The following is a 17737-nucleotide window of genomic DNA, read 5'->3' as shown; positions in this document are numbered from 1 at the left end:
TCAGGTCTCGGTAAGCTGATTTAATTAACAAAGCAGTGTACTTAAGCCTGGGGTCAGCCACTTAAAGGGGAAATGCACATATTTTCTCTCACACACAGGGTGTGTGTCTCTGTCTGCCCTTCTTCCTTTCCTGCTGCCTTGTAGAGTGTTGAGAGAGTTAACCCTTGAGGGCTCAGTCAGTTGCTAGTTCATTTAGCAGTAAGGCATTCCCTGGAAATATCCCACCCTTTGATTCCTCCACCTCAACGAAGCTTCACAGTCGTCATCACTGTGTACCAGTATTAAATTGTTTGTTTAAAATTTATGCTGTATGTGCATATACATATATAAAATAGAGAGTCTGAGAAAAATTTCCCTGGAATCTAACCCCCCATTTACATTAATTCTTATGGGGAAATTGGATTCTCTTAACATTGTTTTGCTTAAAGTCACATTTTTTCAGGAACAGAACTACAGCATTAAGTGAGGAGTTCCTGTACACTGGTCGGTCGGTCTGTCTGTGTGTGTCTGTCTCTCTCGAACCCTGGAACCTGTGATGGCATTTGTGTTTTTGTAACTTGCAGCTTGCCGCTGATCCAGACCCAAATGTGAAAAGCGGCTCTGAACTACTGGACCGACTTCTCAAGGTAATTCCCATTTCCCTTCTTTTAGCTGACTCTCCTAGGGACCCATGTCAGAAGGCCCCGGAGTGGGACAGAGTTATACTTTTGTTACATTTCCAAGAAGCTGTACCAGCCAGTACCATCACAACCTCATCCTGTGGCTGTGGAAATTTCTCTTTCCTATTGGCTGCTGCTCTGGTGGAATGAGATTTTGCTTTGCTGGCCATCTCATTGCTAAGGCTGCATACACTTGACGTGTGACTAGGGGCGGGGAGGAGTTGCCTTGAACACAGTAATGGGTGAATGTTAATGAAAAGCTTATTGGAGTACCTGTCCTCACCATGCTGCCCAAGGGGAAGGCTCCAGTGTGATCAGAAGGTTGCATCTCCCTCACCAAGTACAGAGTGGGGTCTCTACCTTTTTTTGTCTCTCTTCTCCGGGTTCCTTGTTCAGGCAGGTGAGCTGAACTGCTGTCTGAAGAGCAGAAGTTGCTGTCTGGAGCCATTAATTCCATTTCCTGATCTATACACAGTGTGGTTCTTACCTGCGCAAACCTCCAAATGCTTCCTGCTCCTATTTCCTCCTCCTCCTCCTCCTCCTCACTCATCGGACTAATGGGCCCTTGCCCACTCCCTTCCCTGCTCCCAAATGCCAGCCCAGCGCTTGGCATGGTGCAGAGATCCCTGCTGGGGCGGTAGCAGAGGGTCACTGTGGGAGAGCCCAGCCCTGCTCACACTCTCCTGTCCACTGTCCCATCAGACTGGAGCAGAGGGATTCGCTGTTGCAGGAGATTAGTCATACAGTGGAGGTGAGCCCTGAAAAGGACTCGGGACACTTCTCATTACATATCAGGGTGGTTCAGTCACATGCTGTGGGACATGAACTGGTCAGTGTGTGAATCAAGGAAATCTTCCCCCCGCTTCCATGTTCAGGGTTGTGCATTGTGGGGAGCGAGTCTTCACCTGTTTCTGACACCTCAGTACTGGCCACTGCCAGAGGGAGGATGCCTGATTCTCTGACCAGTTAGGACACACCCTGTGGCCCTTTGGGTCAGGGACCGATAGCTGAGAGTCATCGCCTGGGCCTGGAATTGGCTGGTTTGAGCCCCATCCTCTGTGGGTGACTTTTCACTTTCTAAAATATGTTCAGCCCCCAACTCGCTAAAAATAGGATGTGGCCAGCTGGTGCTTGCGCTGGTGCACAGGATCTGAGCGCTGGGGGGGTGAGTCCCACTGCTGCCCTAATGTCTGCCAATGGTGTTTGTTTCATAGGACATTGTGACTGAGAGTAACAAGTTTGACCTCGTGGGTTTCATCCCGCTGCTGCGGGAGAGGATTTATTCCAACAACCAGTATGCCCGGCAGTTCATCATATCCTGGGTAAGTGCGTACGGCACAGCACTTGTGCTATCTGCTCCACTGCTGAGGCTCTAGCGAGGGGCGACATGGCTGTAGCCCAGGGCTGTCGAGCTCTTGTCCTGGCGAAAGCTATCCAACGGCGGTGGCTGCACTGCAGCTGGGGTTCAGTGTGCCCATCATCATAGCGTCTAGGCACGTGTCCTGCACTAACTTAGCAGATGCAGATGCATGAGGTTCACTTGTCTTGTCCTCAAACTCACTTGCTTCTTAAAAGGTTGAATCACTTCTGGCTTATTTCCTGCAGTTGGCCATAGTTGTTGGCTGATTAGCTTTTGGCATTCCTGTTGCCATGGACTTGTAGAGTCCTAGAAGATAATGAAAACACGTAGCACATGCCTAACTTGCATAGCTCTTTTTACGTTCAAAGTAAGAGAGCAAACAACCCTTCCAGTGCCAGGAGGGAGGATCAGTATCCTCTGTTTTACAGCTGGGGCAGCTGTCATGGACATGGTGACAGCGCTGGGATGAGAACTGCCATGTTCCCTGGTACTTAGTCCATTGGCCAGCACTGCCCCTTGCAATGGAGAGTCCATTAGATCTGGGGTAGTTTATTTAACTTCTAGTCTTCTCTGAAACTCACCAGGACTCTTGTCTTCCTTGCCCCTTCCCTGAGTTAGATCCTGGTGCTAGAGTCAGTGCCTGACATTAATCTCTTGGATTACCTGCCGGAGATCCTGGATGGGCTCTTCCAGATCCTGGGAGACAACAGCAAAGAGATCCGGAAAATGTGAGTTTGGGGATGCGCGGAGCACTGGGTAAACACTTGTTGGGGGGCTGGTGGGAGATGTGCATATTTCCCTGCCTTGGGGCTGGGGTGAAATGCTGCTGTCTGCTCCATAGTCAGAGACTCTTCCACTGTCCACAAACCAGAGCTATGTAACAAAGGCACAAAGGAGTGTGCATTGCAAGGTGGAGCAAACTGGTTGTCTTAATAAATGGGCTGAAGTCTAGGCCAGCATCATGCCGCTGCTTCCTGCTCACTCTGGCCAGAGTTGACTGTAGAGCAGCAGTTCCCCAACTTTTTGCTGGCATGACCCCATTTTAATGAACAGTTTCCTTCCAGGATGCCAGACAGGATGGAGGGTGGGATTTGGAAGAGCAAAATGGTGCCCTCAGTACACCATGACCGTGCAAGCACCATACGTGCGAAGTCATGCTGTGCAGAGCACAATGATTCTCAGACTTTTGCACTGGTGACCCCTTTCACCCAACCAACCTGAGTGTGACCCCCCCTTATAAATTTAAAACGCTTCTTTTTTATATTTAACGCTATTACAAAATGCTGGAGGTGAAGCAGGGTTGGGGGAGTCTGATAGCTCATGACTCCCCCCACATAATAACCGCGTGACCCCCTGAGGGGTCACGACCCCAGTTTGAGAACCCCCGATGTAGAGCATGGTTCTCCTGCTGCCCTGATCCAGGCAGAGATGGTGTCTGAGGGGCAAGGTGCTGACTGCTGGGTCAGTGAGGCAGCAGCTCTCCATGGGTTTGTCTTCACTGCAGAGTTAGCTTGAGGTGTAACTAGAGTAACCAGCTCCTGTCCCCACACACACGTCTCTACCTCGAGCTCAGGAGTGCTGTAAACTCCAGCTCGCTGGCCTGGCACGGGACGTGGGTTGAAGGTTAAGTGCTGCTGATGCTCAGGCTCAGTAATGCGGTGGGGACGCAGCTGTTCTGTGCAGCTAACAGTAAGTCGGCGCAGCCAGTGTTGTGTTGTAGTGTGGCTGGGCTAACTCAAGGGGAGTTAAGATGAGTGTGGATAACTCACAGACATGTGACCGGTGATGGAAACGCTCAAGCCCCCTGTTATGAGGAGTGCTGACCAGCCCAGCTGGTGGCAGAAGATAGCTGCAGTGAGTCTGTGCATGTAACTGGTGGTGATCTCGCTCTTGGTGTCAGTTCATATGTACCCAGAAAGGTTGCTGTGTGTCTCCCTGTGCTACGCCGACTAAGAATGAATCTCTTAACTGGCTGTCCTTCCGCCCTGCAGGTGCGAGGTGGCCCTTGGGGAGTTCCTCAAAGAGATCAAGAAGAATCCTTCCAGCGTCAAGTTTGCAGAAATGGCCAATATTCTAGTGATTCACTGTCAGGCTTCTGGTGAGTGCGAAGCCCAGCATGCTGCATGGCAGCCACAGTCCCTGTGACTCTGATCACACCTTTGATTCAGGACTGAAGTCTGTTAATGGTGTAGATGGCACAGTTCTCCTCGACAGCTCCCCACTGCCCAGGGAAAACAGGCTACAGTCCCAGCACCAGCGCAGCACTTGTTTTCGATCACGGTTCGCTCATGGCTGAACCAGCACCAGGCCGTGGACGAGGGTTGTGTTTTCAAAGGGAGGATGAGCTGCTTGTGTGGGGCTCTGGAAATCCTGTCCTGGGGAACTTCCCACCATGGAATATACTTGGAAAGCTTTTTGATTCGGGCTGGCGGAGAATTGCGCTCCTGGCCGAAGCGTGGGATCCGTGTGTTAGAGTTCAGTAAGCCAGGCTCCATACACAGTTAGTGTCCGTTCACCTACCAGCATGGTCTGGAATTAGAGATGTTAGGGGGTGGGATGCACAAACGCTCACCACTGCCCCCACCTGCTCCCATGGAACCAGTGCCTTCAGGGGCACAGTGTGAAACCGTCAGGGAGTGCCTTGGCAGGTTACTGTTCAGGTTGATTCACCACTGTAGCCTACCAGTTGTAAGTTTCTCCGCCAGTAAAATGGAGCAGGGTGCTGTTTCTATAGCCCCTTCTGCCTGAGTGTCAAGTGTTGTATAGTGACAGTAGCAGGGGCTTTGCCCCGACACCAGGATCCCTCAGTAATGATGTTCCAAATGTCACGACTCAGCAGGGCGGTTTGGACCAGTGACTTTCGAGTGACCGGAGACCTTGCAGCAGATCCATGCCCTGGTTTGTCCCATGCTGGGAAATGCTTTTTCACACTCTTGCCAAGCACAGGATTCTGCTAACATGCCTTGGCTCAAACAGGTTCCTTCTGACTTAATTAGATGAAAAGACCTTGGAGCTGCCCATGTGAAACCCTGCTGGAAGGTGGGCTCAGGCAGTGGCCAGAGGGCTGGAAGCTTTGCAAGCATGGCCAGCAAGTCTGGGTCTCTGGGCATGCTGCTGTGCCCCATGGCCTTTAATGCTGTCACCCCTGTGAAGTACTGCTTGCATTACATCGCTGATCCATTACACCGGAAATATGGCCCTCCAACCAGCAGTGCCTAAAATGCCCCAATCTAGACAGGCCTGAATGGGATCTGCAGGCACTGAGCACCAAGGACACTTTTTAGAGATTTAGGCAGTAGCGTGTCGTCTGTGTGTACTGCCTGCATTGCATGCTCCAGAATTCAGTGCCACAAGAACGCAAAAGCCCTGAATATGACTGTGGCCATGAGACGCTTCTGTCAGACCCCAGGCATGCATGGAGTTATCACTGTGTAAAACAAAATGGTGTCCTCCACACAGCGTGACCTCGCACGCCATTGTAGAATTGCATGCCTTGCTAAAATGCCATGGCACACCACTGAATTTAGGTGTCCCAAGGACTGAAAATTAGGGCCAAGTGCCTCAGGGTTTCTGTGGCGGAGATAATTAATACGTTTAGAGTTTCTCGTTTTAGGTTTTACCTGATAAACACAGATAAAACACCCCATACAAAACCCAGCAAAAACGGTTACTCAATTCATGTTGGCTTCATCCCTTTCCCGATGCAGATTGTTCAGATACGTGATGTCCCTGCTTTGTGGCTTGTATCCGAGGGTTGGTCTACACAGGGCAGTGATGTGGACTATGAGCTGTGATTTTCTAAAGCGTAATAAAGTGTTGTGCATTAATTGGTCCATGTAGTCCCTGCCTGGTGCTCGCTAAAGGTTCCTTAGTGCGGTTTAGAGGAGTGCTGTTTGAAACAGTGCTACTTGTACGTACAGAGAGAGCCCTGAAAACCCTGATTTTTTTGGACATCTACATAGAAATAAAGAAACTCTGAAATATACTGCACGCTTTTCTCCGGCAAAGTGCCATCCAGTGGACCCTGCAGGTACGAGACATGGACGCAGATAGACCGCTTTGATACTCTGAGAAAGGGCTTGTCTGCACAAAGGTGGCATCTCTTTACAAGCAATCTAATTACATGTTGCAAACCATGGGGGCACACGTATTTTGAATTGAAAGCAATTATATCTATTTAAAATCTCTGAATTTACATACGCCAGCTAAGCCTGTAAACTAGATCTGCCTCAGTTTTAGAATGGCAAGTTTCATCTCTGTCTAAATTGGTATTGATTAGAAAATAACACCTCTAGTAAAACCGGTGTAACTTTGTGGCACCCAGGCTTGAGCAGCTGAATCCGGTTTCGTTGGGTTATTGATGGAACAGTTTAAAAGGGTTCCGTTTGATTCCGTGCATCCTGCTATGTGTGTGGCCTCTTTGGGGATTTACCCAACTTCAGCCATTGGCAGCTCCCGCTGCCTTAGCTGCACTAATGTTGCAAGCCTTGGGTGGAGACAGGGTAAACTGCTCTAAGCCGTGATCTGCCAGGGTGCAGTTTACTCAGGTCTCAAGCGGGGCTTGCACAATCTGCGCAAACAGAGGCTGTTCCTTCCTGGACTGGTGTTCACACTGCTGGTGAGTGGGTGGCTGGATCAGTGTGGAGGAGGCTGGAGGCCAAGGGGGAGGAAGGAGGCCATCTGGGTGGGCAGCCAGCACTCACCCTTCTGCTGGTTTCATTAGTTTTTTCAGAATTTTCTTTACAGCAACCTCCCCAGCCCTTGTGGTTCTGAAGGAGACCCCCTGAGTGGGAGCCAGTGCAATGCTGTCTGCCTGTGTTTGCGGACAGGCCTCTCCAAGTGCTGCTCTGCGGCAGAACATGGAGAGTTAAGCAATAAATCCCCATGCGGCCTCAGGGGAAGGACGGAGGCATGTAGCGCATACATGGGCTGAGGTGTTGTGGTGGTGACTTAGCTCTACAATTACTGTGGTGAGGAGCATGTTATAAATGCTTAGCATCGAGGCATGTGCTGTTCTCATGAATGTCAGTGGGGGTTAACACTGAAGCCTAATGATTACCAGCACATCTGCATGTAGCATTTTCACTAAGCATTTTTAACATCCAGCTGCTCTGGGTGTTTGGGGGATGAATCTTCAGGAGAGCATCCCTCACGATGACCCTTGCTGATGACACCAAAACCAGAAGTCAGTTGTCATCTCATTGTACTTGTTGCGTAATTTGTTGAGTTTGATCCATCTGGGCGCCACCTGCCTCTTCCTCAGCTCTCCTTGGTCCCTGTCTTCCAGATGATCTGATTCAGCTGACAGCCATGTGCTGGATGAGGGAATTCATCCAACTGGCTGGCCGGGTGATGCTGCCCTACTCCTCAGGGATCCTGACTGCCGTTCTGCCGTGCCTATCCTACGATGACCGGAAGAAGAGTATCCTTTTTATCCAGATCAGGGGAAGCAGGCACTGCTGCCAAGCCCCGAGGTCTCTGCTTCCTCTTGGTCATACAGTCGTCACCAGGCGCATGTAGCTATGTACGGGTATTCTGGGGGCTTGGCAAAACTCCTCAGGGAGCTAATTCCAGCACTCCTGGACAGAGAGGGTTTGGTGGAAGGTGGGAAAGAAACAGAAATTGTTACAATCTTACCCCTCCTTAGACCCCTAGGTGATTTAAATGACATGACTAGGCCTGTGGAAGAGGGGAATCCAACTAGATAAGATCTCTGTTGGGGAAGAGGGAAATCACATGTTGCATGTGTAATGGGGCCACTACTGGCCCTTGGTGTCAGTCAGTGGTTAGCCTGGGAAAATCACCATCTTGGGGCATGAGCGTGTGAACTCAGGAATGGCCCCTTCCTATAGTGATGCTTGAGTCCCCTTGCAGCACTGCCTCCAAGCGGGATGAGCTGCCCCATCTCTGGAGTGTGAGCGCTGACATCTGATCACTTCACAGGACATATCTGGTCACCTGAGCAGACACTTCCAGCTGTGCACTCTGGTGTGGTGTGGGAGAAGAGAGCTACTGGGTTCGGGGTTACCGAGTTGGGACATAAGGAATTAGCCAACCCTCCTGCCACAAATATATAGTTCCCTCCACCTTTCCCCACAAAGTGGTGGGACAGCTGTCGGAATGTGTAGCTTACAGGGATGCCGTCATGACTGGACGGGAGTGGGAACTAGGTGGGGTAGGGGAGGAGGAATGGTTCTGATGTGTTCTTCTGGGTCCCTGCTGTGTGGCTTGTCTAAGGTGATGCGTAAAGCGTCTTGGATTAGAGTGTTCCTTACATCCTCTCTGCTCAGGCATCAAAGAGGTAGCTAATGTGTGTAACCAGAGCCTGATGAAGCTGGTCATCCCAGAAGATGACGAAACAGATGAGGGCAAGCAGTCCCTGAGCCTCCAGATAGAGCCCAAGGAAGAGTCCCTCTCCCAGCAAGAGGTGACTTCCAGCGGTGAGTCCTTTTTCATCTTGGCTTTGTCAGGACGGCATCCAAATAGTGAGCATTCTGGTCCCCGGGCTGCCTGTTGAGACACATTCCGGTCAAGGCCTTGGAGAGCGGATGGGCAGAGCACTTGCGAGGTGCAACATAGGACCTGTTTATTAGATCAGTCTGTCAGAGAATATCAGGGCTGGAAGGGACCTCGGGAGGTATCTAGTCTAACCCCTGCTGAAAGCAGGACCAATCCCCAACTAAATCATCCCAGCCAGGGCTTTGTCAAGCCGGGCCTTAAAAACTTCTAAGGAAGGAGATTCCACCACCTCCGTAGGTAACCCATTCCAGTGCTTCACCACCTGCCTAGTGAATTTTTTTTCCCTAATATTCGACCTAAACCTCCACCACTGCAACTTGAGACCATTACTCCTTGTTCTGTCATCTGCCACCACTGAGAACTGTCTAGATCCATCCTCCTTTGAAACCCCCTTCCAGGTAGTTGAAAGCAGCTATCTCATCCCCCCTCACTCTTCTCTTCTGCAGACTAAATAATCCCAGTTCCCTCAGCCTCTCCTCATTAGTCATGTGCTACAGCCCCCTAATCATTTTTGTTGCCCTCCACTGGACTCTTTCCAATTTTTCCACATCCTTCTTGTAGTGTGGGGCCCAAAACTGGACACAGTACTCCAGATGAGGCCTCACCAATGTCGAATAGAGGGGAATGATCACATCCCTCGATCTGCTGGCAATGCCCCTACTTATACAGCCCAAAATGCCGTTAGCCTTCTTGGCAGCAAAAGCACACTGTCAATTCATATCCAGCTTCTTGTCCACTGTAACCCCCCTTTTCTGCAGAACTGCTGCCTAGCCACTCGGTCCCTAGTCTGTAGCAGTGCATGGGATTCTTCCATCCTAAGTGCAGGACTCTGCACTTGTCCTTACTCATAGAATATCAGGGTTGGAAGGGACCTCAGGAGGTATCTCGTCCAATCCCCTGCTCAATGCTGGACCAATCCCCAGACAGATTTTTGCCCCCAAATGGCCCCCTTGCAACCCTGGGTTTAGCAGGCCAGTGCTCAAACCGTTGAGCTATCCCTCCCCTTTTGAACCTCATCAGGTTTCTTTTGGCCCAATCCTTAATTTGTCTAGGTCCCTCTGTATCCTATCCCTACCCTCCAGCGTATTCACCACTCCTCCCTGTTTAGTGTCATCTGCAAACTTGCTGAGGGTGCAGTCCACACCATCCTCCAGATCATTAATGAAGATATTGAACAAAACTGGCCCCAGGACCGACCCTTGGGGCACTCACTTGAAACCGACTGCCAACGAGACATGGAGCCGTTGATCACTACCCGTTGAGCCCGACGATCTAGCCAGCTTTCTATCCACCTTATAGTCCATTCATCCAGCCCATACTTTAACTTGCTGGCAAGAATACTGTGGGAGACCGTATCAGAAGCTTCGCCAAAGTCAAAGAATAATCAGAATCAACTAAGTCAACACTTTCCCCACTGGCTTCGGTTTTTTTGCTGCAATACAGTCGGCTAAATGCGGTATAAAACGTTGGGTTCTCTGGCACTTCAAATTCTATTTCACAGCTGTGGCCTCAGTCAAGAGAGACATTCTGATCTCTCTTGTCGTACAGTACGCAGTACAGAGGATCTGCTCATCCTGACCAGAGCTTGAGGCTGCGTCTGCACCACAGGGACTGTACCTGCACAGCTACAGCACCATAGCTATGTCGGCCTAATCACATAGTGTGGACACAACCTGTGCCGGCAGAAGGGGTTTTCCATCTGGTGTAGGAAAACCACCTTAACACTGGGGGTTGGGTCGGCATAGCTACAGCACTCAGCAGTGTGGATTTTTTACGCTCCTCAGCGATGCTACTATGTCAAACTCGATTGTACGTGTAGACCAGGCCTGAGTGCTTCCATAAAATTAAATCCCAGACAGCACTGAGCGTTGTAACGTGGCATGCCCCTTTACAATGAGCAAAGTATCCTCAGCATAGCCCTTGCTCAGTCTGAAGTCAAATGCTGCAATGCAGTGGTTGTCCGTGGAAGCTGTTTGAGTATTTACATCGTGGCAGTGAAATGATTTTTCTTTCTTCCTGGTTGTGGGTTAGGTCAGTACGTAATTAACATGGAGTCTAGGGACACGGCTCTAGCCTTCTTCATAGGCCCTCTAAGCGTCGTTATTTGGGCTTGATGAGAATTGTAATTACCTCACTCAAGTGCCAGCACAACCCAAGTAGTGTGCGCGTGTGTCCCTAAACCTTGTCACTTGCCAGCTACCGGAGTATTTAAAGGGGCTCTGAAAAATCACATTTCTGTCCGAATTATTTTGCCTTCTAATGGTCTTAATGTAAAACCCAAGGCCACTGTAATCGACAGACTTTTTTCTCCGGTTTCCTTTATGCACTTGCCAGAACCATGTGTATTTGTGATTGACAATGCACAGGAGCCCCTGTCAGAGGCCGGGACTGCATTGTGCTAGGTGCTGTACAAACAGAGAACAAAAAGACAGTCTCTGCCCCAAAGCGCTTGTAGGTTAGTCAATTTCATGGCTCCCGTGTATGGTTTGTGAGAGTTTCTCTTACAGGGCAGCAGTGGAAAATAAAGCATCTTTCAAGATAAGAAAACAAGACCAAAACAAGCCAATCTCTAAGAACCCAACACTCTGTGACTAGATCCGCCCAGCATGCACTCTGGGACTGTAATGGACCCGCTGTGCACCCCTGACACTGTCCCCCTCCTTGCCCCTGCTTGCTGGGAGCCAATTAAAAAAAAAAACAAGCAATAAGCTACAAGCCAAAAACTAGCCAAAAAGCAACCCACAAGCCAATTAAGCCAAAAAAAGTCCAATTTCTGCATTTTTTTTCCATGCGTTTGGCATGTCTGCTGACAACTAGGATAAATGAGGAAAGGTTAGAGAATAACCCTCCCTCCCTTTTTCATTTTGTTGTCTTTGCACGCTTGACAGCAGTATCATAGTCTGTCACTGTTTCTGCTGCATAGTCTGTTTCTCCTGTTTGTGTTTAAAAACAGAGGAAAGAAATACAAATATGACTGTAAAACCATAAACTACCTGGAGAAATCACAACACAGATGAAATACATTAAAACTACTTCTAAATAATTGTTGAAACTAATTACAATCAACTTGATGGTGCCTATTAGTCATTTTTGAAGAACATACATTTTACCAAATTTCAGGATCTATTAAACCTGCTAGATTTGCTAGGCTGGTCAAAAACCCATACCCTGCTACAGGCAGACTTGGAGCGGCTAGTGACATTCTATATGTGCTGTCAGCACCAAGTCCTGAGTAAAAAGTGGTTTGACTTTGTGCAAAACGTCAAAATCTGGCAAAAACCCAGCTTCCCTTCAGTCACTCATCATATCCCAAAATGGCATTGCATGCTTTTCAGCCACGGCGCCAGGATGGACAAAAGCATCCCAGCACACTGTGCCCTCCAATCTCCGTGGGGTGCACACTCTGACCCTGCCTGGCATCGCTGGTGGGGCAACCCAAGAGAGAGAACAGGCCTTAGTACACTGTGTGTCAGTGACCACAGGCAATGGCATCACACCTGGTGTTGTGTAGCGAATTTCCCAGATCTATCTTAATCCTAGGACTCAGTGAGTCTTTGGGACAGCATGTAAGAGGACATGTAAGTGTTCACAATGCTCATAAGATGAGCAACAGTATTTCACAAGTCCTCTGTCAAGTCACTACATGGTAGGTCCTTAGGATCTTTTAATATGGCTTGATCGTCACCCAATAAGTTATTTATCTGGGCTGTCCTGCTTATAGCCAACAGTTGACACAGAGGTGTGTTTAGCAGTTAACTCCTCCTCACGTAGTGGTCTGGCGCAGTGACCAAGAGACAAACTTCAAAAACAGACTCCAGTGAGAAACTGCTGAACTTGAATTAATATGCAAACCATCAATTTGGGCTTGAATAGAGACTGGGAATGGCTGAGCCATTACACACATTGACTCTATTTCCCCATGTTAAGTATCCTCACACCTTCTTGTCAAACTGTCTGAAATGGGCCATCTTGATTATCACTACAGTTTTGTTTTTTCTCCTGCTGATAATAGACCATTTTAGCTAATTAGCCTCTTGGAGTTGGTTGGGCAACTCCCACCTTTTTATGTTCTCTGTATGTGTATATATCTCCTCACTATATGTTCCAGTCTGTGCATCCAATGAAGTGGGCTGTAGCCCACGAAAGCTTATGCCCAAATAAATGTTAGTCTCTAAGGTGCCACAGGGAGTCCTCCTCAGCTTTTTGTTGTGTTTGTGCAATGCATAGCATAGTGGGGTCCATGACTAGGGCTCCTCACCACCACTGGTTTGAATACTACTTGCTTTTAAGGTAGCATCTACATTAAGAAAATGACCTAATGTATTGCTGACAATGGCTGTCAGCAACAGGTCCCCTGTGATGTGCCTGTTGCCAAAACAGTTAATGCTCTTGCACACAATCAAGACCATCATCCACTGACTCTCAATCACATGTTCTGCAGAGGTGTTGAAAATAGGTTCACCTAGTTTACGTTACCTCTTTGCCATTGGGTCAGGACAAACTGATGCAGCTGGCTGCTGTCAGAAACAAATTAATTTTCTAGTGCATACAGGGCCTTCAGGCGGCACACCCACAGCTGGCAACACCATTCTCCTAGTAGCCAAGATAGCAAAATCCATGAAAGACACGGGAGTGTAATCGCTCTTGTCTTGTCTGAGATTTAGGTGTTGGTAGTGTAGTTGGTATATGCCAGCGGTGGCTAAACAGTGGCTCGCGAGCCGCCTGTGGCTCTTTCAGAGTTAAAATGTGTGCGTGTCACGGAGGCTGCACCGGCACTGGGGGCCCAGGCTTGGCATGTCCTGGGAGGTTGCAGGGCTGCAGCCAGGGAAGGCACCTCCCAGCACTTTCTCCTCTGCCTGGCGCAGCCCTGCCAACTTCCCAGAACCCAGGAGCCTCCTGCTCACACCTATGGCTCCATGCCAGCCTGTGCCTAGTTGGCAGTGCCACACTCCCCACTGGTGGGGCTGGGTATGAGTCACAATGCCCAGCTCCTCCCCTGTCCTAGCCCATGTGAGTGAGTAACCCTCAGGGTGCCTGAGCCCTCCTTGGCGTCCAGGGCATCCATTCAGACAGACCAATGGAGGCAGTTTTAATTTCTGCCTCAACAGTTCCACGCACAGGGTGCTTTCCTATCCCCCAAGAGCCTCTGCTATTGTCACATGGAGCTTGTCACCATCGTGTGTGTCTGTCTGTCTGTCATGTGGCTCCTGCATGTTCTCGGGTGTTACTCGTGGCCCAGTCAGACTTGCTGTCAGTTGTTTGCAGGCTACGATCCTTTCCCCTCACTTCCCCAAGGGAGTGCAGAGATCCCGGCTTGCAGAGACCTTCACTCTACTGTTAGTTCAGCCAAACGTGTCCTTGGCTGAGCTGCGCACTTTTGCAAATGGCCTGTTGGGAAGTGAAATCAAGGCCCTAAAATGAAGAGCAAGACCCTGAAATGCTGAGCCTGGGGGTGCTCTTCCACAATCTACGGTGAAAGGGTTAAGACGTAAAAGGCCAGAATGACATGGTCCCAGAGCAGGACTGTAACCGGATGCTTTCTAACTGTCACCATATGTGCAGCGTGAACAAAACAGCTGGAGAAGCAGTTTTCACCAGCTGCAGCATTGGTGGTTCAGTGGTAGAATTCTCGCCTGCCACGCGGGAGGCCCGGGTTCGATTCCCGGCCAATGCAAGAGCCTGGTGTTTTTTTCTTAATTAAAATAATTGCCCTGCGCCAACCTAACCCTCTGTCCTAGTCCGTCCTTTCCAGGGGACTGATTGAACAATTAGGAAACCTATTACATCAGATTTCTAGCACCAGGGCAGAGGAGCATTCACATGAAATACTAGAACCTCTGTGAATCACACTGCTTCTAGTGTTGCAATGGTGCTGTGTTCTCACTAGATCACCCCTTACCCCAAGGGAAACCTCTGGCACAGGGCTCTTTAATGGCCCCAGCCCTTCTCTGTTCAGTTGCTGGTGTAGCAGCTTCTGTGTATGTGACTAGCAGTTCCTGGCCCGGGGGGATCCCTGGCACTCAGGGCCTCTCTGTGCTATGGAGGCTATGGAAGCACATCTGCAGCTGTACCACGCGAGCACCAGAGATGCTCTCGACATCGATGGTCGGGGTTTTTCCATCAGTGTCACTAATCCACCTCCCCAAGTGGCCCTAGTGAAGTCACTGGAAGAATTCCTTCGCTCACCTAACTGCATCTACAGCGAGGTCGGGTCGGCCTACATGCAGCGCTTGGGATGTAAATGTTTTACATCCCCGAGTGCCATAGCTAGGTTGATTTTAAATGATGTGTAGACCAGGGCTCAGTCCTTAAACGACTGGTGCAGCCTTTTCCTGCAGCTGGGGATTGGTGGCTCGGTGCAGAATTCTCGCTTGCCCCGGGGGCCGCCAGCGTTCGATTCCTGGCCAGTGCAGGAGCAGCCTTGTGAAATGTATGCCAGTCTATGTGGAGGGGCGTGGGACTGCAGTGCGAAGTGCACAGCCCCAGATGGCTCTTCCTCAGCTGAGGTTTTCAACCAGCTTTGCTGTGTCAGTTGCTGGTTGACAGGCTGCCAGCCATTGGTAACCATGGGAGAGCAGGTGCTGCTCTCTCCCTCCGTCAGGGTGCTGGTTTGGGCACTGCAGAATCTGCTCTCCAGGGACTCTGAGCTGATCAGGAGCAGCATGAACAGCGTTCAGATCACCCGCTTCTTGTACAGAGTCACATCTGGCCAGGGTGGGGAAGGCTCTGACTTGGAGCTGGATTTCTTCTTCATAACCTATTATTGAATGGCTTAAAAAGCAGCGCAATTCCTAGTGATATGTGCTGCGTTAAGAGCCCTGCAGCCAGAGGCCTTGTTAAGCCCAAACTGGCTACAGTACGAAACTTCCCATCATGCCTGTTCCCTAACCCAAATGGGACCAATTCTGGGGCTGAGACAGTCAGCCTGCATGGCATTCAGGCCTTCCCTTGCCTGTCCATGGAGGGACTGGTTAGTGGCAGGTGGGGTGGTTTGGGATGGGACGCCCTGCCCCATTACTAATTGGACTGAGACCCAACATGTCTGTTCTCAGATGTGTCAGTCACTGGATGGGGAAATGACCAGATCATCTAGTTCAGTTCCATGAACTTAATTTTGGGGTCAGGGTTGGCGTTCCTTCCTCTGAAGTTAGGAAACCAGTTTGCAAGCCTTGATAGTGCTGCCTGGGTTCCGTTTCTGTAAGGGCTAGAAGGGGAGGAAGGCTGGGCTGAGGTGGTGAGTAACATCTAAATGCTAGGTGGACCTGGAGAGCTATAGCTCAAGCTTGTGCTAGTGAAAATATCTTCATGATCGCCTTCCTTCAGCATAGGGCACTGGGACCATGGGATAGCTCCTATATAATATGAGCCCATACACAATGTAAAGTGCTTGCTGCAGTGTGCTGATGGATCTGGGGCTGAGTGCTTCCAAAGGCCTGAATGACTGTCCTGATTGCACAGATCTACAGGGTACTGTGCTGTTCTCCAGCCAGGGGGATGTCTGTCTGCTCCATTGAAGGGTCTAACTAGTGTCCCTTTGATCCTCCTTTAGGTTGCCTGGAGGCCTCCAGTGATTCCAACCTCAGCAGCGCCAGTGTCTTCAATGTAAGCAAGTAAGTAATGGTCATTGCTTGAGAATGGCGTTCATGGGATATAGGTCTGTGAGACCCTCTTTTCCTTTTGTTGAGGTGGGAGAGACTTTGCAGGGACAAGGATGGAGGGGCATTGTCAGGGCTGCAATAGGGGCTGCAGGACCAATAGAGGTGGACTGTCAGAGGGAGGCCTGGCCATGCAGGTTCTGCCTCTAACCAGTGCCTGCTCCTTTGGAGGCCACTAAAACAAGACACTTGGCCTTTTGGGAGCCTGGCATGCTCAAGGAGAGGTGGGCGTTTGTGAGGCAGGAGTTCTGTAGGGGGTGAAGGATTCAGCACTTCACACACTCTAGGGGCAGAACTGCGACCCCACCTGTCCCAGCCTTCCCTGCTCACCTCCTTCACTCCACCCAGCATGAAAGGGGCTCAAAGCTGAATTCAAAGAGACCTGCTAGAGGAGGGGAGAGGGCAAAGCAAGTTCAGCCATAGCCCTGCCTGCTTGGCTGGGAGTAGGGAAGCCAAGGAAATCACTGGCCTATTGCAAGTCTAGTTAGCTCAGCTCCATTCAGGAGATCCCCCAGCAATAGGTGCTGCTCTAGAAACCTAGAGAGAATTGGAATAGCTGCTCTACATTTGTGCTCTGCACAGCTGGGGTGAAGTTACAGAAACTCTCCATGGGGTGCCCATTTGGGGGTATGAACGGTCAGCTCCTTGGTTACGCATGCACAGCTTAATGGAAGGCTTTGTTCTATGCTAGGGTAAAACCTGAACAATAGACTGCAACACCAGCAGCTCACCACAGAGTGTCACTGTAACTCAGGTGTCAGTAGGCCCTTGCACTAATTTAAAGGCACAGAATCAAACTGCAGCCCGATCGCATGGGGTACTGTACCTGCCAGAGTCCCCTTGTTTGTGCCTTTACAGTCCTAGGCCCTGAGTCCGTAGACACTTACACCTGTGCTTAACAGTAAGTGCAGCAACAGTCGCCATAGAAGTCAGTGGCAACTTGTCACTCGCTTTAAGTGAAGTACGTGTCAGTGTGTGCAGCTCTGGGCCATATCTTCTCCCCTGTGTGTAACACAGCCTGGAGACTGACTAGCCAATGGGCTGTCAAATATCATCCTTAACCTGGAGCAACCTTACACTGCCGAGTGTTAACTACTCACTAGTGGGCCAGTCCTGGAGTGTCCCATCCCCCAGTGCATCACTGCCTTCCTTGGGAGCAGCAGGTATCTCTCCTGGAGAAGGGAATACCATCCCAGATTTGATGTGCTGATCTGCAGTGAGGTGACGGGGGACCCAAAGACCCTGCCCGACATCAGAACCCTTTTGTGCTAGGTGCTGTACAAAGGTGGTAAGAGTCCCTGCTCTGAAGTGTTTACAACCAAAGGTGACAACAAAGATGGGCAGGAGGGGGAAAAGAAACCTAGCAAGGTTAAGTGACTTGTTCCAAGGTTACCCTATGTGAATAACGTAGCTGAAGTTGATGTACTTAAATTGACTTACCATGGTGTCTTCACTGCGATGAGTTGACTGCTGCCGCTCCCCCATTGCCTTTCGCGTTGGAGAAGTACAGAAGTTAACGGGAGAGCACACGAGGATCAATTTAA

The 17737-nt window shown here is 50.0% G+C and overlaps 1 protein-coding gene and 1 non-coding gene across 5 annotated transcripts in view; both read left to right on the top strand.

The window, feature by feature from the left end:
• Positions 1–17737, top strand: part of VAC14 (VAC14 component of PIKFYVE complex) — a 206250-nt gene that overhangs the window by 20412 nt on the left and 168101 nt on the right. For all 4 annotated transcript variants that reach the window (XR_007769263.1, XR_007769264.1, XM_050922365.1 and 1 more), the window contains 7 exons: positions 564–626; positions 1874–1981; positions 2638–2747; positions 4011–4117; positions 7307–7441; positions 8310–8459; positions 16088–16148. Coding sequence is in view for 2 of the 4 variants with exons in the window: in XM_050922365.1 (XP_050778322.1) it covers positions 564–626; positions 1874–1981; positions 2638–2747; positions 4011–4117; positions 7307–7441; positions 8310–8459; positions 16088–16148 (734 nt within the window). In the remaining 2 variants the exon portion in view is untranslated. The remainder of the gene's footprint in view (positions 1–563; positions 627–1873; positions 1982–2637; positions 2748–4010; positions 4118–7306; positions 7442–8309; positions 8460–16087; positions 16149–17737) is intronic.
• Positions 14142–14212, top strand: TRNAG-GCC (transfer RNA glycine (anticodon GCC)). Its single transcript has one exon. It is a non-coding gene; the product is annotated as a tRNA-Gly (tRNA).

Source organism: Gopherus flavomarginatus, chromosome 14 (genome assembly GCF_025201925.1).
Source record: "Gopherus flavomarginatus isolate rGopFla2 chromosome 14, rGopFla2.mat.asm, whole genome shotgun sequence".
In the NCBI taxonomy this organism is placed as follows: domain Eukaryota; kingdom Metazoa; phylum Chordata; order Testudines; family Testudinidae; genus Gopherus; species Gopherus flavomarginatus.
The sequence above is the reverse complement of the archived record's forward strand: the minus strand, read 5'-3'. Positions and strand labels throughout refer to the sequence as shown.